The following is a 21,746-nucleotide window of genomic DNA, read 5'->3' on the forward strand; positions in this document are numbered from 1 at the left end:
TCACGATTATGGAGAAAAGAGCCGCAAACACAATAACAATCAAATATCCATGGATCTTGATAGAGGAGGAGATGTGTGAGCACTGTCTTCACCGAAACTTAGACGCGGGCGGCATGAGCTGCGCTGGAGATGACGTGGTTTTTCAGGTTTCAAAACCACGTCATCTCCCGACTCTACGAGTCAGCGTTTCATTCAGGTATTTTGCAACTTTGGTGGTCAGTTGATTTGAAATCTCGACGCTGCTTCGAAATGTTAATATTGATAATGGTAAGACCGAAATGTGCCTGTATAGCATTTTTCATACAGAAATTTGAGCTCAGAATGCTTTACAACAAAGAGAGAAAATCATGTGAAAAGAGAATGAAACCAGAATTCATATTGTAAGACACAGATGCAAATGAAATCCTGAGAAGCACATCAAAAAGAGTAAAACGTGAAACGCATACGCTTATGGAGTGCAGTAAAAACTGCAGCAGAAAGGAAGTGCAGGGCTCGGTAAAGGCTAAGGAAAGAAATAAGTCTGAAATAAGTTCTGTCCTTACAGTTCACAAACTACGTCCACAAACGTAAACCACGTAGAGACACACGATCGCAGCTCCCCATCGGGTCTAAATGCAGATGAACTCTTTTTCAAAAATGGCCAAAACAAGCGTAGAAACATTTGCAACATTGTAAGATTATTTTTTTTAAAAATTTTTTGCGTGTTTTCAATGCACAAAATCAGGTTGATGGACACACGCCTCTTTAAAGGCAGCGTGTATCGAAAACCATTGATTGTGATGCTAAATGAAGCTCTGTGTGAGTGTGTTAAAGTGCTGAGTGGCAGCAGCAGTAGTTTATTTCTCAGCAGTGGAGAGTTTCTGCTTTCAGAGAGCTGCCATGTATTGGATCCTTAAAGGATAAAGAAAGCCCAAATTCTCCCAGCCACACACACACACACACACACACACACCTTTAGAGGCCAACAGGCGCGAGATGTTACCTGTCAGATTTACAGCCCTCATGCCCAATAAAATGATCGGCCATTTCCGCATCCAGAAGCCCGGTGAGGTCGACAGGTCAGGCTAATGTATGTGCGAGGCCCCGAAGGTCCTTGTGATATACTGGCGGAAACGCTTTTAAAGTGAGTGTGAGGATATAGAGGTTGTGTGTAGCGTTGAAAGGAAGGCTCCTGACTTCCTTACAGTTTTCTTTGTGGGTTTTTTTTTTTGTGTTTTTAGTTTTTTGACAATCACCATACGTGACAAAAACATTTATGTCAGCCAGATTCCTCAACATACACTGCAAATAATGATTCAGAGTGTCAGATGCGACACACCGGATTGATTAGAGGCGCATCACCGGATGCCTTAATGTGCTGTTTGCCAGGAACTCTCACCCAGAACGAAATGGTGTTCCGGCGGCTCCATCTTGGCACCGTGGCGTACGGGATGGACTCCATGGACGAAGTACAGAGCCATGTGTTCAGCGCCTACACACAGGTACAAAACCTTTGCAGCAGTCTGCCGAGGGGAAGAAGGAACTGAAAATGAGGAAAAAACAGAGAAGATTGAAATTCCGAAAGCATGGGAAAACAAACAAACGGCAGCATTGTTTTAAAGGCCCGTATGAGTTTGTGATGATTGTTTTGTTGAATGCTTCCTGACCTCAGATGACAGTCTTTGTCCCCCTTGACACCAGAGGTTAGTGAAGCAGGAAACAGGATTAGCCCACAAGCGAAGCACTGACCGGACTCCTTTAATGACGCTGCCATTAACCCCTTGAACACGCAGCCCTCTAAAAATAGCAAGGCCACAATGCAAATTGTTCATATGTTCTTTAGACATCTGGTTGTTCTTACAGGCTACTGTGACAGCAGCGATTGAATCTGTGGTTATTGATGCATCTCTTTAGGAGTGAGCGGTTCTCTGTGTGTTGTCTGTGTGTTTTCTATGTAGGGTACATAAGACAGAATTTGATAGCTCAGACCACGTAATGTCTCATTAAATCTCCTTGAACATAACATAAACGTGTATTAGACTTTGAGGCCTTTTCATTTCCCTTCTGTCCTCTCCTCTTTTGCACTCATCTCCAGCCCACCCACGACCTTCCAGCCTCCAGGACGCCAGCGGCCACAAAGGTCCGCAAGACCATCAGCAGCAGAGTTCACGAGGCTGTGAAGGCCATCGCCCTGGTGCACAACGTGACACCCACGTACGAGTCCAACGGTGTGACGGACCAGGCCGAGGCTGAGCAGCACTACGAAGACACCTGCAGAGTTTACCAAGCTGCAAGTCCGGACGAGGTATGAAGCAAAGAGCCAGACGGAGCTGTTGGAAGCCCTGTTATTACTAGCTTCAAAATTCACCATGCCGTGTGTAAATTTGTGGTCAGACCCGTTTAGCACAGCAAAACACTGCAGTTGTTCTTTTCTTCTTCTTGTTTTTGGATTGGCAGACTTTGCCTTGGCGGAGGCACGCGCCCACCAACTGATGACATGTCTTCAAATAGAAATGGTCGTGTTTCAGAATCTAATAGTTTGAATCTTATTGGCTTGAAATTGACATACAAAACATGATCAGATCATCCAAGTTATGATGAAGAAATGACGAATTTTTAGCGTCAAACTTCTCATTTCAGTCAACACACACAGGGGCGTTCTATGAAATGCAACTTTTCCTCTTTTTTTCAGCCTTTTGTTCATGTGCAAACGTCTCTGGTGACGGAAAAAACATTCAGACACCCAGTTTTCAGATGTCTGGACTGACATAAATGGCATGAACCAGAGATTTATGACACCTACTTTGCTCCCTGATTGAGTCGCAGCAGTTCCCAGTCCCTGATTCGTCCCACCTCACAACTAGCAGTAGTTGATTCAGTACCGATTCCGATTCAGAAAACTTTACTTGTCCCCGTGGGGGGCAGAGAGCAGTACAGTTGGTTACACAACAACAACCTACATTAGGTAAGGATCTCTCTGTGCCAGGAGCTGCCGTGCAGTTCTGCGTTTCATCATGTGACTGTACCGGCCGCACGCGCTCAGTGTAGACCAGTGATGAGTTGTGTTTGCAGGCATGACTCTATGGATGGAGATTATCCCTGAAGCTGTGTTTTAGGTTCTTCCGTTGCAGCGTTGGTCACTGTTGTGTGGTAAATTGCCGTCCCTTTCACGTTGTATGTTGCAACCACCTTCTCTTTTAGCAAGTCGTTCATGTTGAGACACACTGGGTGTTACAGGATTTCGCTCCCCCAGTGTGAAGGATTGGTTTGGCTGCTGCCCCGATGTACTTGGAGTGTTCACTGGGTTTATTCAACACATGGATGTGCAGTTTCTACCTTGGAGTTTTCGTTGCGCAGTGGGATGTTCGTTTTTAGTAGATTCGAGTGCCTGGAGTTTATTCAGTTTTTCATCAAGGAATGATAGATTCATTCTTTTTTTCATCTTTCATCTTCTTTTCATGCACACACCTAGAACCCGTTCAAAACCTTGCATGTATTCTAATCAAACCTGAGGAGGAACACGCAGGGCCTGACAGGACGACAGATTTCTGATCTTCGTATGGAGACGTCTGGGTGCCTGCCACTCAAGGTCATTGTCTTAAGTGTCTTCGCTCTCCTCTTCCTTGAACATTTACAGGCCAAATGGCATCCCACGTTTGTGTCCTTGATCGATATAAATTCTTTGAACATCAGGAAGAACTCTGCAGAATTCGACTCGATCCATTTCCTGCAGTATAAATACGGATTTCCTTAATGTGCTCCCCAGCCAACTGCACTTATCCCCTTTTGAATTTCCTCTTTGATAAGGTACTTGCTGGAGCCAATGCATCTGTCCTGATTAAAGCACTGACCTGCAGTTGTTGGTTCGTGCCGCTGCTGATTTTGTTTTTTTCATCGTTTTATGTGCCACTGGACAGACTTTTAGCCTAATTGGTTGGTGTGTCTGAGCTCTGAAAGGTGCATTGTGTCAGTTTGATAAAATCTAGACCAAGATTGAGCTCCCCTGCAGCTTACAGGAAGTCTGTATATAGAACTGGTTGTGGCTGTTGACACAATGACTGTTGAATACACTCTTTTAACCGCGGCTGTCAGAACTGATATTTTTACTACCTGCTATTGGTCACTTTTGAAGGATGTCCTTATATTATTGGGCATTATTGTTTAGTTCACCAAGGAGTGTTGATATGTGAATCGCATTGCTCATAAAAGCTCGTCACCGGTGTGGTGGTTCTGAGTCAAGACAGCTGAATACAGCATTATTCAGCTGAGGAGAACATCGCAGCCAAAGTTTTTTTTTAGATTTGACGCTGTATAAATAAAATTGAACAGATCTTAATGAAAACCAGATGCTGCCATCACAATGTGGTGCTACAGCGGTGGACGCCAGGTCCAAGAATGCCTCCACAGTGAGTATTTCTAGACTGTGACTAAGCACAATCTTCATATTTCCCAACCTGGATGACAAACATGACGGTAGTCTGACGTTAAAGTGCTCCTGGCCAGTTATTGTCCGACAACTCGGTCACTTATTTCCAAAATAAGTAACTTCAGAACCACAAAATGTGTTTTAAACTGTTGAATTGAACCATGGTGATCTTTGTTGTCCTCCGTCGCCTGTGCCCGTTTGACCACTCTGCTATTAGTCCTGTCAGAAGATGGATGATGAATTGGCCGGTGGGCAGGGGACCAGTGGGCTTCTGGTCTGGAAGTTATTGGGCAATTCATCTCCCCTCTTTGTCTCCTCACAAAGACCAACGCAGCCGCATCGACAATACATTAATGGATGCTGTCTGCTGTCGTGTCCTTCAGATGAGAACAAACAAAAACAATATTTTCAGTTCAGAAATGGACATGGCTGGAGTTTATCAATCGATAGTCCTGAGTGCTGAAAATGCTTCAGCTATTGATCAAGGCTGGATGGTTACTGTGCTTTCTGACAACCTCCTCAGCTTCTCTTTCCCTTGTAATTCAAGTAATGGAAGATCATATGGACATTAATGACGTTGCCATCAGATTAATTCAAAATCTGAGCGGCGGTCACTCCTGCTGCGTGGGTCTGAATCAGAATAATATGTTGCCAAAAAAAACTTTTTTTTCAAAAAAAGTTTTCCGTCTTTTGGACTCTCAAGTTACTCATTTAGCAGCAGACCCCCTTTATGAAGTGATTCACTCAATCAGGACCCTTATAGCTCCAGATAATGAAGCTGGACTGTGTTCACACAAACGCTTAAACAGTGGGATCCAGATTTTGAGGTCTGACCCTCACATTTTTTTTATAAATACCAAAGATATTTTTATTTATATATATATATATATATATATATATATATATATATATATATATATATATATATATATATAAATAAACATATTGTTTACCTTCATAAATGAAGAATAAAATACATTACCTTTATTTTCATGTATTTATGACACTTTCTTTTTTTTTTTGTTATTTGGTTTGTGTGTGTGTGTTGTTTTTTTATATTATTTTTTTATTTTCCCATTTTTTGCTAATCACTATTTCCCCTCAACAAATTCCCTCTATTACTTTCAAAAACACTGGAAAAATATGATTAATACGATGATTATACGATCAAATTAGCAAGATGTAACCTGGAAATGGACAGGAAATTAGTTAGTTAAGGTACAGCAAGAATGGTTCAGTTTATATACTTACTATATCTGTCTGTCTGTCTGTCTGTCTGTCAATGAGAACAATAATGCAGAGCCTTTCTTGCCTCTGGCTGTGTTCAGAAACCTTTCACAGTAATTCTTTGTCTATTTTTCATTCCTTATATTCAGCTGTACGTATGTACTGTATCTTGTCCATCTGTCCTAAACCTGTTCCACTTTGGTTCTGCTAGGTGTCGCTGGTGCAGTGGACTGAGAGCGTGGGTCTGACCCTGGTAGGCAGAGACCAGTCCTCCATGCAGCTGCGGACACCTACTGGACAAATCCTGAACTTCACCATCCTGCAGATATTCCCCTTCACCTACGAGAGCAAGAGGATGGGCATCATCGTTCGAGTGAGCGCAGCGATCATTGTGTTGGTTGTGATTAAATGGGTCTTCTGTCCGTTCAGTGGATTTGTTTTTGCTATTCACCTGAGCTACATTGGCAGAATCGATTGTGTACTTTGTATTTGGCCCTCAATTATAGTCATTTGAGACCAGCGGCTGTTGCTAAGAGGCGGATTGACACCGGTTTTAACCATAAAAGCAAAAGAAGAAGACCTTTCTATGAAGTTTCATGGCTGAGAAAACCTCAACTTGTAATGAACTCTGACTAAGTCTGATGACTAATATTTTTTTTGGCTTGGTTTGATCACAGGAAGCCTGGGATTTAGAAACTTCCCCGTGATGAAAATAATATTTTGCATACACACTTATTTTGTGAACATGAAAATAAGATATGCCTTTCCTAGACAACAAAACATCCCAAAATAAGAGCATGTTTTCTGAGGCTCCTGTGGAACAACGATTTCCTCCTGAGTAGAGTTGGAGTTCTCAGGTCCGTCTCTCACAGTTGATTGACTCAGAGCGGTTGTTCTCTAGGATGAATCAACAGGAGAGATCACGTTCTACATGAAGGGCGCCGACGTGGTGATGGCAGGCATCGTCCAGTATAACGACTGGCTGGAAGAAGAGGTAGAGCTCACCGTCTTCATCTGCTAAAACAAACTCACAGACTGGTGCGCTCGACAACCTGCTGAATCCAGATGTTGCCGTCTCTCTTTTCTAGTGTGGAAACATGGCCAGGGAAGGTCTGAGGGTCCTCGTGGTCTCCAAGAAGTCCCTGACAGAGGAGCAGTATCAAGACTTTGAGGCAAGTGGACTGTGATGAGATCTTCCAGGGCTGACGGGCTTGAAGTAGAATTGTGTTTTGAGCGTAATTTGTGTAGCAAAACCTCTAGCTTTAAAAATACAGAAACAGTGGGCTTGATCCAGGATGTTAGAAAAAGTACATTGATGATGTTACTCCAACTAGAACCTGGATTTTAAAATACAAATAAACATGTTAATCTAACTGAAATCCCATTATATTGGACTAAAATACCCAGATAATCCCATTAAGGATGGATTTATGCTTTCTTTTCTTTTCACGGTCGGGAGCAGACAAGGAAATGTTCAAAAAAATATTACAGTAAAAAAAGTGGACCCGAGAGACGAGGCCTCCGCTCAAGAGTAACTCTAAGCTTAATGATGCTGTCTCAAAAAGGACATGAACACAAATGTACAAGCAACACGTTCAAATACAGGCATGTATCGTGTTCTGCTTTTTGGCCTCGGTGTTGTGTGCGTGTTCTGTAAGTTCTCCTGCAGTAGTTAGCCTAGAACCGCGCGATCAAGGGAGCTACCATCACGGCTGAAGCTCGGGTGAAAATGTCACGTTTTTTTTGGAGAAGTTATGTGCAGCCCTAAAAAGCTGTCAATTTTTTCTGAAATACTCTTTGCTGACACTCGCAAACTTGTTCGACACAAATGGTCATTTGCAAGAAAGTCTGCCAGCCACCAGCTGTCGGGGGGCGTACCACCACCTACAGTCCCAGAGGTGGACTTGGCTTCCTTGAGTAAAATGATTCGTCTCTGGTTCTTCTGTGCCGGAACAACAGTAGTCTGTTAAAGTGGCCTGTTGCAACTGTGCATGCTCTTAAATTACACTCAGCGTACAAATATAGTGATAATGCTGTGTTTGTTGGTGGGTAATTTGACTCAAGCCTGACCCCCACAGTCCAGATGCCCCCCACCCTCCCCACACACACACGCCTCCACTCATTGTTTGAGCAGGGCAGGGCCGTCTCCTCTGCAGTCGTCAGCCCCAGGCCCATGTCACAAGTGTATAATGGTGTGAGCAGAGCTGGTGGGCAGCAGTGAGTCACCCGCTGAGTCACACACACAGTTTGTGTTAATGTATGAGTCACTCTCAGATTGTTTTGGCGTTATCTCATTCGCAATTTGCCCCGGAGGTGGAGTGCCAAAGATGGGCGTTAACTAATTGATGGGGTCTGCTCTGAGAGTGACTTTCTACAACAACGTAGCTTTCAGGGCTGCGTGTTTATATTAAAACTGAAACTTTGATATTTGGCATGGAAGTTTCTTCAATGGCGCGTATTCATCATGCACACAGTTTAATCTCTGTCTGCAGCATTCTGCTAATGTATGCAGGCTGCATGAGGCTTCCCTGTGGCTCTTTTAAACGCATTTCTGCCTGTGTTTGTTGTGTCTGCCACAGCTGGTGGCCATCTTGATATTTTTGTTTCTTTTCCTGGCTCTTTCCCTTCTTTGGTCTTTCAATGATTTTAGCGTATTTAAATTAAATTCATCTCCTCTCGTGCCAACTGTTCCTACTCCCCTCCGCTGCTGTGCAGGCGCGGTACGTCCAGGCCAAGCTCAGCGTCCACGACCGCTCCCTGAAGGTGGCCACAGTCATCGAGAGTCTGGAGATGGAGATGGAGCTCCTGTGTCTCACCGGGGTGGAGGACCAGCTCCAGACCGATGTCAGGCCCACCCTGGAGATCCTCCGAAATGCAGGCATCAAGGTCTGGAGGGCAGATGGATGGTAGCCGGCAGTAGCAGCAAACTCTGAAAACCAAACACAGAAACAAGACCAGTGTTTTTGACATTTACATATGTGACTGGGTCTTGTTCAGTTCCCCCTTTAGCATGAAAAACTGCACGGGTTTACTTTGTGTTTTCATGAGTTGTATGTTTAGAAATAGCGCTGCAAAACTAACCTGAATGCAATCAAAATCACAACATGGCCGACTTCAGTTTTCATATTGCGCAAATGTGCATTATTCAAGTTTTAGGATTTGAAAAGAAAAACGCTGGCAGAGATGTCCTGCCTACACGCCCTGTTCTAAGGGTCCTATGTTGATTGGAATCCCCACATTCATCTCACCATAAACATTTGAATGCGTTTTTTTAATTGAAACGATTGTACTGACATTAGATATGTTTTCAAATTGTACAACTGTGTTTAGAAACAAGTATATTTTTTGAAACAAATGTGCCATCAATCTGTGTCGTAGCCTTCAGTCCTCACTCGACATTCCAGTCCGTCCCAGTATACTGGAGGCCAATGGTACTGGAAGACACACCAGTTATGCACTTTTTACATCCAGTCTTCCTGTAGCTCGCTGGAAGACTCTGCTGAAGGTGACGCCGACTTTGTCACGGGGTTTGTTTTTGGAGTAGGAATGAAATGAAAACTTGTGTTCAGTCGATCATCCAGATTAAGGTAGATGCCATTTTCTGGAACAGACGGCGACCACAGCCTTTCAGTTCGGCCTGCAACAAAGATAGTGAACAGAAATATTAAAATAAAACCACAAAGATATTTGTTTTTCTGTCAGCTATGATTGGGAAAAACATATATAATGTACATATATAGTTTTTAACAGCCGTATTTCATCTTTTGAGATGCAGACTATGCAAGGCAGCAGAAATCTTCCGTAGATTTACCCACAGCTTAGCAAATGAGATGAAAACTCCTCGCGTCTGTCGAGGTCGGAATGAAGATTTTGCCTCCTCAGTTATTTCAATTCTGTGCTGCGACTCTTCATAAACATCCAGAGTGGGAGACAAGAGTTCAGGGGCTGTGATACAAATCTATGTGACGACGTGTGTTTGTCCTCTGTCTGAAGCTCGAGTACTAAACAAAGCCAAGCATGTTTGCTCCTAACAGGGAACAGCTAGAAGTTGCTAGATCAAGTCGGTGATTACAGACGTTAATCTGAGGAATTGATCTCGTGTTTACTGATGTAATTCAGACCACCTTTCACTCATACACAAGTCTGAGTGAATTACACTTCAAACGTGTGAGATGTGCCAATATGTGAATTGTATTTGCTACATGTCATTCTTTTGTTTCTGTAAAGGTTTGGATGCTGACGGGAGACAAGCTGGAGACGGCCACATGCACCGCCAAGAACGCGCATCTGATCACTCGCAACCAGGACATCCACGTCTTCAGACCTGTAAGTGCAGGACCTTCCCTCTCTATATGTACGTATCAAGTGGCTAATTACTGATTTCACGACCGCGCAGTTCATCTCAGGTCAACACCGCGCTGAGTTTTCGGTCAATCCGCTGGTATCCATCCACCGTGCAGCCGAGACGCATTAGCTCGTGGTCATACGGCCCTGTACATGCAGGCGCAGCCAGCACCACAGCTGAATAAATCACTTCCCACCAGCGAAAGCATCCAAGCCACTGTCAAAGAGAACAAACAGGCCTTCACTCAAACATAGAAGAGAAACCAGCTGAACCACTCCCAGAGGGAACATGCACAGGACTCACTTCCTAATTTGTTTTGCAGGTTTCAGGCTCTCTCTCTCTCGGCTCTTTGATTGTCCCCCCCCTCTGCTTTTCCCTCTGGAGCGCTGCCAGAGCAGGAGAGCCTGCCATATAGGAAGGTTACAATTTGCGTACAACTGCGGTTACTGGAAGAGAATAACAATGGTTGGCACATCTTTAAAACCTCTGTCCCAGTGGACGGGGGAGTGCTGACTGGGCCTGCAACGCATACATCTGGATTAGTTTCCTGGTCACCTCCAGTGTCCTGATCTGGAATGACGTATGAATAGCCAGCGGTCGAAGGATATTTGTACCAGAGCATAACTCTTGTTGACAGCTTAATACCAGGCCTTGTCAGTGCTGCATTTTTGGAGATTTTTTAAGTCTATATTTGAACCTGACACAGTTACGGCGGGGTTGCTGAAGTTGATTGAATATCTACATATTTTCCTACATGCCAACTTCCCTTTGCATCCGAGATAGCAATAGAATTAGTCTACTGAGATGTTTAGGAGTTTGCTTTTGGCTTTATTGCAAAGCATGCTATTGGACGTCATGATTACAAAAAAAATAGCAGAATGTGTTTTTTTATTATTTTGATCCACTATAACAATACAACAAAACGTAGACGATGATAAAAATGATTTTTGAAATGAAAATTTCAATTTAAAATCAGATCAGTGTTTCCTTGAGTGAAAGTATGTTTTTTAGTTTTTTTTTTTGTTTGCGCCATTCCTCTGAGCGCCTCGGTTGCTGTTACACATTGGTACAGCTGATAACTATGAGGATGCAAATGCTGACAGATTGTCCTGCGTGATAATATTGTGTGTTTCCTTAAGCGCCTTTATGTGTAAGTGTGGTTGTTGTTGCGTCAGGTGACAACACGAGGGGAAGCCCACCTGGAGCTCAACGCCTTCAGGAGGAAACACGACTGCGCCCTGGTGATATCGGGGGACTCACTTGAGGTGAACTCTTCTCGCGTCTGCACCCTGACTTATCTCTTTTTAAGAAAGCGACATGTTTTATATGTGAAGCTTGATAATGTCCCTGAACTGAAGCGTCTCTGGAAGTGGTATCTGTGGTTAGAGGCCCTCTCTAAACCGCTCTAGGTCCGTTGAGGTCCCAGTTCAGTGTGGAGGTCTGAGTTGCTCACCTGCCTTCTCTGCTGGGTCTCACGCAGGTTTGTCTGAAGTACTACGAGTATGAATTCATGGAGCTGGCATGTCAGTGTCCCGCTGTGGTTTGCTGCCGATGTGCCCCGACTCAGAAGGCTCAGATAGTCCGGCTGCTGCAGGAGCGCACAGGCAAACTCACCTGTGCTGTAGGTGAGGAGGAAAGAAAACAGCGGATTCACTCTAAAGATCATGTGGTTTTGATATGCAGCAATCAAATTCTCAGCGTTCCCATAGTCTGTCTTTATCTCACTAGCCAGCCTGATGTGGCTGGACGATCACATATTTAATAATAAATACTGGTACATTCACATGTTGCCCACCGCAAGCTGTACTACAAACCCCCACAGGCTGCACTACACTCACTACACAAATAAGCAAGTAGCCTCTCAGCTAGGATCTGTTATGGCTGTTATTTAATTTAATTTATTTTGAATATTAAATGTAAAATTACAATGTATTTTTTGGTGTGACTTTTACAATGAATAATTTATGGCAAGGTTGGGCTCCCAGAGGTGGCAAATGTACGCACGTTTTTACTTAAGTGAAACAAAAAACAAGAAAAGTTAAAGTTGAATACGATTACAATTTCTTTACTTCAAGTAAAAGTGGGAAAAGAACCAACTCTGAAATGTTAAAAATATTAAACTATGCTGCCAAGCACGATAGAAGGTGAACCATAGAGGTGCAGTGACGCGTGTGCCGATGCAGGAGGCTAGAAGTTATAAACCCCAGAAAATGGTACGATCCGACTGCAGTACCTCAGGTGGGTGGTCATTGCATACGATGACTGGATGACAAAGAGTCGCCGCTGAAGCTCTGCAGAGCTGCGAAATGAAAACAGTCAATAACTTTGTTCAGATTTTGTTCAAACTTAAGTGAAAAGCATGATACAGGAATTGAGAAAGCACGGATACTTGTGTGAAAAATGTAGGGAGTAAAAGTTTCAGCTGAACTTAAAAAAAAAATTGGAAAAAGGTTGTGATTATTTTTACGGCTATCCACCACCCAGGAGGACATCCGTCTCTTATCTTCCAAATTCCAAACAGACTTCTCATTTTCCTATTTGTAGTTTTTGCTTCTGATCTCAAATGAAGGGCGTGTCTTGAGAAATACATGCACGCACGCACGCAATACTCGGGCTAATGTTTTATATTGGTGTGCCACCGATGTGAATCACGACACCTCCATGGCTTTTGTTTTCTCTTAGGGGATGGAGGAAACGATGTCAGCATGATCCAGGAAGCCGACTGTGGCGTGGGAGTGGAGGGAAAAGTAAGACTCTCTCCATCTCATCACCTCACATTGACGTGCCGCTCTCACAGATTTTAGCTTTGTGTTTCCTGTCAAGACCTCTGTCACACTGAGAGATGTAGAGGGACGAGCACACAGATGATTCCTTTTCCCTCTATCGGGATCTATTGTGTACTTGGAACAGGAAACAAATTTGACAGGATGCTTTTGAGCTTGAGTTAAAGTAAGAATCAGCACGCCTCTTCTTCTTCTCCTGTAATTTCTCTGTCATTGGTTTTCTCTGCACCGTACTTTTTAAAAATACCTTTGATTGATATTCTCTTCATTAGTTACGCCATTGTTGATCTGACAGGCATGTCAAGATGGAAAGGCGACATTATTTTTGGTTTCATATTTGCTCTGGAAAAAGAAGCACAGCCGTACAGTTGACAGGTCAAATTTAAGGCTAAAACAGACTTCAGATTTTCCAGTGCACGAAACCTGCTAGTATCTAGATTGTGGGAAGGACCAGAGCAGCGTGAAGCTGGAGGGAACCTGTGTATACTTTGCATGTGGTGTGGAATTTTTTTTACTACACCTTCGACTCTTCCGTTATTTTACAATTAAAGAGAGAGACAAGGATGGGAAAAACAGCAGAAAAGACGGCACGTAAACAGACACAGAATTAGCAGGAGACTGGTTGTTCGTGCGGGAACCATCAGTCAATTATTTGTAAGAGAGACAGTTTTTCAATAATTGTCTCATGAAAAAAACAAACTAGCTCCTGTAATGCTAAACTAAATATCTCCTGCCTTCTAAACACGCTAACTGTGCGAAACCTTAGTGGGTATTTTCCCCACTGATTAGTTGATAAATTGATGAACTGACCATGACATGAATAAATAGTCATACCTTTACTGGTTATGTTGTACATGCAGATTTTTCTCTATCATTTTATTAAAATCTGTAGATCTCATTCTAAAAGTTGGTTTGTTTCTTGTTGGGCTGGACTGCGTTGCATCTAACAGTTGAGTCGTCTTATTTACAGCACATAAAGGCCAGAATATTAAGACCTTTTTACAGTCATTCCAGCGCAACACCACCACCTCCCGCGAGCTCTGTGGTAAACATGTCTAGAGTTAAGAAAAGCTTCATGTAAGTTAGAAATACAACAAGACCTGTTCAAAGTCTGTCGGTCAATAACAAGCACGTATAAACATGCATCTTCACAGGAAGGAAAACAGGCCTCGCTGGCCGCCGACTTCTCGGTGACTCAGTTCAAACATCTCGGTCGTCTCCTCATGGTCCACGGACGCAACAGCTACAAGAGGTCTGCCGCCCTCAGCCAGTTCGTCATCCACAGGAGCCTGTGCATCAGCACCATGCAGGTAGACGGCCACGCACACCCTGGCTGCTCATGAGTCACGATGAAATGGGGGAATCGGAGGAAGTCCAGAGTTTTACAAATGCTTTTGCTGAATTTACGGAAGCCTTAATCTCACTTGTTACTCCAGATGTCAGGCAAAGCCAATCGCCCGCTCTGAAATACACTTTTATCTGGAGCTGCACGAACACATTCTCTCATTTCAGATTGTTTTCATAAAGACTCGGGTCACATTTCCAGAGAAATAGAAAAAAATGCAAATGTTAAACAAATGCTACTGAAATCTTCATGTCTGAAATATTTCTGCAACTATGTGAAATATTTCTAAAATTATTACTAAAATGTGTGAATTTTTTTCTTCAAGGTCTTTTTGTTATTGCTTGAGAGAAAAATTCAAATGTATTCAAAAAAAAAAAAAAAAGCGCCTCATTTTGCAACTTTGAAGTAAATTAAGTTGAAAAAAACAAGATCCCTGGATCTGATATGTGATCAGAACCAAGCTCAAGGATGGATTCCTCCTGGGCCGATGCTCCTCCCCTTCACCCGTGTCACCAGTGTCAGCAGGGGAGGTTTTTTTTTTTTTATTTTTGCTGACGGACACGCAAGTAAACAAATATCACGGACAGCGTAGCAACATTGTTGGAGGCAAAAAAAACCCCTCTGTTAATGCAGTTTTTTAGATTCGCTGATATATCGGCTACGTGTTGGTCTCAGCCGATACTCACCTTTCACAGATGTTTGTTTTGATGTGGAAAAACTTCACAAAATTGAATTTTGTGATAATTTTCACAAAAGCTGAGTACATCAAAAACCATAAAAACCCACATTTGTCATGGAAGTTTCATCCTGTGATTTTAAAGTGTCTGAGCCCTCAGAAGGGAGTTATATAAATGCAGTGTGTTCTTAGGTTTCATATGGAAATGCAAAGAAATGTAGTAGAAAAACCAACAGAAAACCTATCAGACAGTTTATCCTTTCATTCATCGTGTCTGCCTTGAATTTTACAGTCGGTGCTCCACCGGTGCAGGTTAGTGTTGGAACCAACGTGGAAGTGTTGCACTCTGAAACTCTTAAAATGTTTGTGAGGGGAGTATTGTTACATTTTTATTCACTTTCCACAACATTTAAAATCTAAATGTGAGGAGAAGATGATGCTGGTGAGGCAGGGAGAGGTTCCAGGGGAGGTCATGAAAGGGTGGGGTGCACGATGAGTCAGAACCGTGGGCCGGTGGTGCCCTTCTGAGCTGCTCCACCTCACACCGACAATGTCCCCGGCCCGATTCTCATGTCTCACGTCCAGCCTCAGCCCCCGTTGTGGAGGGCAAGCCCGTGACTCACTGCACAGTGTGGGCTGGTTTTTCGGGAGGCCCTCCTCCTCCACATGTCTCACATTAACACCAACCTCAGCCGCAGCTGCGACCTGTCTAGTTTGTGGTGGCCTGCATGGTCGGCTGACTAGTTGACAGCTCAATATTGGCATCACTCACATGTCGTAGACACATGCAGGGATTAGTCACTCAAGTCTGCGGCACTAGAAGAAGGTTATTACTGCTTTAATGTAAACGTGGGATTCAGATCCTAATTGATTCGTCAAAGTGCGGTCACCTCGTGATTTCTGCCACATAGAAGATTTATCTTTCTGGTTTTACTGTGATGTCAAGTTATTTCGGTTTGGAGGATTTGGAAAGTAATCTCTGAATTCTTCAATTACGTTGTGTAATTCCGTGGCTCTTGTACTTTCTTGACTTCTCTTTTTCTGTTTGTGTAGGCGGTTTTCTCGTCTGTCTTCTACTTCGCTTCAGTCCCGCTCTACCAAGGATTCCTGGTTATTGGGTGAGATACAAACTCTAAATTGTGATGACTTATCAGGGGAGCATTTGGCCGTCTGTTTTCCCTGGCATTTCCTCTGAGTTAAAGCACTGTTGAAATCCTAGAAGGGGAAAATATGAAATTATCGACTAATACATGTCACTGCTGAAGCCAACAATGAAATGTTGGATTCTTGGAACTTCTTGGTCTGGTGCCATGTTCTCCAGAGAATGTTCCTCACACTTGAGGACACATGGATTTGTCTGTTTCAGCTACTCCACGATCTACACCATGTTCCCCGTCTTCTCCCTGGTGTTGGACAAAGATGTGAAGTCAGAGGTCGCCATGTTATATCCAGAATTATACAAAGATCTCTTGAAGGTGTGCAAAGAGCAGCCACACACACCGCAGCCAGATACACCACACAGAGCAATGAACCTGAAATGTTTTCTCCCCGTAGGGTCGACCGCTGTCCTTCAAGACATTTCTAATATGGGTCCTGATCAGCATCTATCAAGGTGAGAAAGAAATCAACTTAAACCAATGTGTGACGAATTAAAGGGGGGGTGGGGGGGACAAATAAATGACTTAAGCAGTACAACAAAAGCAGACCCGGAACCTCGATAGACAGGGCAACAAGCGTGCTCACTGAAACCGAAGAGCCGGGCTTGTTGGCATGGCAACCAGAGTGTTATATACAACTATAGAGACAGTGCTCCATCACTTATCTGTAGAATCAGTCACACGATTAAAGTGCGGCTTCCCCTGCTGTTTGGTGTCTCCCCTCATGTCCTATTGTCAACTTCCTGGTAGTTCTCTTCAAGGAACTAAAAGATTCCTGTTGCCTGAATTTCCACTGTGGCCTCAAGTCCCAGGATGCTTATGCAAATCAGACTGATGGCATCTGGAAAAGCAATAAAAGTAACTCGTAAACCCCCAGTCCAGTAGGTGGCGGTAAGAAGAAGACAAGGGTGATAAAACATACAGGCTGACACCATTATTTACAATTAGCAGCTATGACATAATCATGATGAGCCCCGGCTGCAGCACAGGGTCTTTCTGGGTGGAGTCTCCATGTTCTCCCTGTTCCTGCTGGGTTCTCTCTGGTACTCCAGCTTCCTCCACAGTCCAAAGACATCAAGAGGGACCAGGTTAATCCAGACTCTAAATTGACCGTAGGCGTGGCTGGGAGAGCCAATGGTTGTCTGTCTCTATGTGTTGTTGATGTGCCATTATTGATTATTGACTGGTCAATTTTTCTATGTTTAAAGAACATAAACCTGCACAGGCTTTACTTGTTAATGAGGCTTATTAGCCATTAGCATTTCTGCTTATCTGTTTTCTTGTTCAACTCCTTGGTACCTGATCAATACTCGGTGTGGAAAAAACAAGTAAGCCTCCACAGGTTGGTGTGTGTGTGTGTGTGTGTGTGTGTGTGTGCGCGTGTGTGTGTGTGTGTGTGTGTATAGAAACACTGATAGTAGGTGTGCAGGTCAGCTCATGAGAGTTGAACGTGTTGAAATAAATTGAATCTGCTCATCTTTTCCTTTTGGAGGGCGTAGACACATGACATCATCCTTTTGCAATGAGCAACTCTCACAAAAACATGCCAGAATCTATAAAAATATTGATTGCTGTGGATCTAAAATAATTTTGTCAACCGAATGTTTCGCAACAAGCGAGCACAATTATTTGTGAAGATGCGGGCTTGACGTCTGAGACTCCCCAGTGGCGGGTCTGCAGGTTCTTCAGATGTTGACGGCTGGGTAAAGTTGGTGCTGTGGTTTGCCCTCCCAGGGAGCATCATCATGTACGGGGCGTTGCTGCTCTTCGAGTCCGAGTTCGTCCACATTGTTGCCATTTCCTTCACCTCGCTCATCCTGACGGAGCTGCTGATGGTGGCGTTGACCATTCAGACGTGGCACTGGCTGATGATGGTGGCCGAGCTCCTCAGCCTGGCCTGCTACGTCGCCTCGCTCGTCTTCCTGCACGACTTCATTGGTGAGTGACTGCAAACATTTCACCGATGTTATTGTGCCGCAGGCGACCTTGAACGAGTGCGTCAGCGTCCAGCAGTGGGGGGGCCTCTGGTGTATAATAAGCTGCGGTGTGCTGCACAGTAGGAAGGCCGCATTGGCAAGTTATCCTGGTTTTGAAGAGGCTCAGACATGCCGTAGTATCAGGGAGGAAGTGCCAACTCTCACTAGTTTCCTGCGCTACCAAGGACGTCTCGTCTTTGTGTGTTTTATCACAGGAAAGTTTAGTTCGATACAGAACCCAACCTGAAATAGTTCCAGATCGGTAATCCAGGTTAAGAGGAGAGAAGTGTTTTTATGTTATTCACTCAAGCCGGTTGCAACAAGCCAGTTTTAGAGGCGATATATTGAGACTTGTCACATATACAATACTCCGTCCAAACCTTTATTTAGGGTTTATGTGGGATGTGGAGTTCCATTTTCAGCCTCCAATCTCGACCACTCAGCATCATGACTGGCATGCGGTCAAGTATCCCCTTTTGGACACTTTAGCTGGCTCCAGAAGTCAGAGCGGACAACAGCTTAGAGGCTCTCCTTCTATTGTGAGTCCAGTTTAGACTTCTCATCCCTCGTTTTTCACAGACCTGAATACGAAACGGTTATTCGCTAACGTTCCTCAACCTCGTCTGGAAGGTTTTGATAAACTCTTGTAGAGAGATTGTATTTGTTTGGTAGTCACGCCACCATGGACTAGAACACAAACAAGGTCCCTGATGTTTGGGTCTTAAGCCAAAAATCTGAATGTCAGGTGTTAAAATGTCGAAAATATTCTGTGACAGGTCTGAAAAATTTATCGATGTTCAAAAAACCAACAAAAACCAAGTATTGAGCAACACTGTAAAAGGATAAAATAGCAACTTCTTTATTTAACAATTAGCAATTCATCTCATTTAAAGACTAAAAATTTGTGTAATGTAGGGGAGTCAAACCGAGTTGATGCACTGGCTGTCAGTGGGTCACAAATCTGAAGGCTGGCGTCGTGAATGTCCTGCAAAACAGACTGAATGCTAATTTTCCAAGATGTAGAGCAAATGGATGAGAGATGAAATGATATATTTACTTTGCAAGTAATTCTAACACCTACATTTTCATTTTTATAATTTTGGCTCTCTTTTTTTTGTTGTTAGTGCAGAAGTAAAATGGGTCTTGAATTTAATCAACAATCATCTTACAAAGGTCTTACAAAAGTCTGAAATTGTTCAAATTTGCAGAAACCTTGACAGGACTGCACTCAGAGTACGCACACCTCCCCCATACAGAGTATAAATATCAGTGTCAGTACAAGTACCATTCAACAAATATCATTCAGATCTGGTCAGAAATATTTTCCCAACCACCAAAACTCGGAGCACCGATTCTTGAAAATGATCTCTGGCAGCTTTACACGTGTCCTTCCTACTAAAATACAAGAACTCAATGAATTTCACAGAAATATTCTCAAATGTCTTTTTTTAAGGAAATATTAACCGTTGTGTCAAAAGTAGGTCAACCATTTCACATGTATTCAAGTCGCTGAATGGAAGCTGGTCCGTGAGATCTCCAGAAATTCATGTCCTGAACATTCTTCAGGATTTGTTCCAGATTTTTCCCACCAAAATTTCAGTCCATTTTTTAAATTTTTTTTATTTATTTTTTTGTCCTTTAGCTTTTGAGAGAAACCGCTAACGAGCTCAACCAGTAAACAGACACACTGGTGATTCCTCTCTGCAGAGGTCACAACACCAGTGGAGCCACAGCGATGAAGAAACTGCTCACTGTCAAAATGTGAAGCGTCACTGTGTGCTCTTGATGTGTTGCAGACGTTTACTTCATCACCACTCCCTCGTTCCTGTGGAAGGTGACTGTCATCACACTCGTCAGCTGTCTGCCTCTCTACATCCTCAAGTACCTGCGGAGACGCTTCTCCCCACCTAGCTACTCCAAGCTGACCTCGTAACGAGCCGGACCTGCCCCCGCGCCTCGCTCCCGGGGGGTGGGGGGGGGGGTGTGTGTGTGTGTGTGTGTGTGTGTGTGTGTGCAGCCAGTAGATCCAGAACAGATTCATCTTCTTCATACTTGCGACAGGGACGGTCGCTTACTGACAGTTTTAGCTGATCTATTTATTTAAACTTTCCATTAAGACCATAAAATGGCCTGGAATTTACACAGATATGTAATGTAATAATTGTGGCTGTTGAGAATGTAGTAAATGAGGCACACTGAGTTAATTTAATAATGTCCAGAACTGGGACAGTAACTGGAAAAGCTGTTGGGATCTGACTTATTGCTCGCTCGCACTGTAAATGTGTCACTTCAGCTGGACACCCGTTTTCTCAAATTTCCAGTTCGGTCTTAAGTAACGGCACTAGAAAGGGACACCGTATTGACGTCACCCGCTCGGGAGTTGATTCACACGCTCCTTAAATACTGATTTCTAAATGGAGTTTGAGAATTATATGGTTAAAACAAGTTTACTGGCCAGACTTTGCATAAAACACACGTCTGCAAGTTTGTGTATTTGTTTATGCGTCACCCTGATGCTGGAGCCCAACACAGCGGAGGTGGTGTGGTTGTTTATTTTAGCATGACCCCGCGCTGTCTGATGTTAAATCTGTCCTTGTGTCGTCGAACGAGCCCTGAATGCTAGAGCTGTGAGTGTTTGTGGAGCGCGGTCACAACAGCCACAGAGGAGCGTTGGTTATTTGCAGCTGAACCTACCGCCGGGGCTCCTGACCGGAGGAATGTGCAGCCTCTCATGTGGCCGCTACTGGCCACACTTAAGCATTGCATGATGACTCACTGTAACAGTGACCTAAAGCCATAGCTGAAAATACCCGCTGACCGGCTTCTCGCTGCCCCCCTTTCATGTCGTCTAATCCAGTATCACCTCCCTGCTACTAACAGTTCAGCTGTGGAAGAAAAAAAGGGATCGCACCGTTGAATATAATGTGAATATTGTCAATAAACAATGCTGCTGCACATTCAGGAAAAAAAGAAAATCAATGGTAATACTGTATATTCACTCATATTTAATTTCACTCGTGTTATGATGATGGAGATTAAAAAAAAATTAGCAACTAACAGGATCGCGCGACCACTTTTGTCACCTCAGTTATTTGAGTTCTTTAAAAAAAAAAAAAGGGTGCCATAATCATTCATGTCTCTAATAAGTTCCTCTACTGTAACAAGCTGTTTGCAATTTTGTTGCATAAAACTGGTTTCTATATTTTTATGTTGTACTAGAATTACGAAGCACATTCGTGATGCTAAAATGATTGGGTTGCTTGTAAATAACCTGTTTTTATTTATTAACCTTTTTTTATTAAATGGTATTGATCGTATCAAAAGAGCTGAACAAAAAGGGAGAGTTGTGTTGATGTCGGTGTTGTGACGATGACGATGATGATGATGATGATGATGATGACCACGACGATGATGAATAAATTTCATGTTTTGTTTTCTCGTGGTCTTTGTCCCCCGTCCCCCCCCCCCCATCCTCGCGACATCCAACGCTCACGCTCGAGTCCACAAATGCGCCAACTGCTGTCTTGTATGTGCGTCAAGTTCCAACATCTATTGTCTCGCTGAAATGAACATAAAGCTAAACAAAATCAACGTGAACGAAGCGGGATTTTCCTTTCTTAAACCCAAGTTTGTAAATATTTGTGTCACACAAAAACAAGAACTGCAGGATATTTAGCAGAGGACTCCGAAGCGGTGGGTTGTACGGAAGTATTTCATCCGATGATGCAACAACTTGGCCTTGATGATAGAAACTTTTCAGCCTTAATGTTGAGGTGAAAAAAAAATCACTGTTTTGAGGTTTGGAATTATCACTATGGTGTAAAAAAAATTA

General features: G+C 43.4%; 1 protein-coding gene across 1 annotated transcript in view; it reads left to right on the forward strand.

Moving 5' to 3' along the window:
- Positions 1-19,946, forward strand: part of atp9a (ATPase phospholipid transporting 9A) — a 33,931-nt gene extending 13,985 nt beyond the window's left edge. The window contains exons 13-28 of the mRNA XM_086213197.1: positions 1,369-1,481; positions 2,075-2,284; positions 5,844-6,005; positions 6,534-6,626; positions 6,721-6,804; positions 8,348-8,518; positions 9,860-9,958; positions 11,153-11,242; positions 11,458-11,602; positions 12,660-12,724; positions 13,915-14,070; positions 15,835-15,899; positions 16,148-16,256; positions 16,336-16,393; positions 17,673-17,876; positions 19,711-19,946. Of these exons, the coding sequence (XP_086069323.1) occupies positions 1,369-1,481; positions 2,075-2,284; positions 5,844-6,005; positions 6,534-6,626; positions 6,721-6,804; positions 8,348-8,518; positions 9,860-9,958; positions 11,153-11,242; positions 11,458-11,602; positions 12,660-12,724; positions 13,915-14,070; positions 15,835-15,899; positions 16,148-16,256; positions 16,336-16,393; positions 17,673-17,876; positions 19,711-19,847 (1,961 nt within the window). The 3' untranslated portion in view covers positions 19,848-19,946. The remainder of the gene's footprint in view (positions 1-1,368; positions 1,482-2,074; positions 2,285-5,843; positions 6,006-6,533; positions 6,627-6,720; positions 6,805-8,347; positions 8,519-9,859; positions 9,959-11,152; positions 11,243-11,457; positions 11,603-12,659; positions 12,725-13,914; positions 14,071-15,834; positions 15,900-16,147; positions 16,257-16,335; positions 16,394-17,672; positions 17,877-19,710) is intronic.
- Positions 19,947-21,746: the final 1,800 nt, after the last annotated feature.

The sequence above is a fragment of the Aulostomus chinensis genome, chromosome 9 (genome assembly GCF_037954235.1).
Source record: "Aulostomus chinensis isolate RoL2024-O1b breed Wild chromosome 9, RoL_Achi_v1.0, whole genome shotgun sequence".
Taxonomy (NCBI): Eukaryota; Metazoa; Chordata; class Actinopteri; order Syngnathiformes; family Aulostomidae; genus Aulostomus; species Aulostomus chinensis.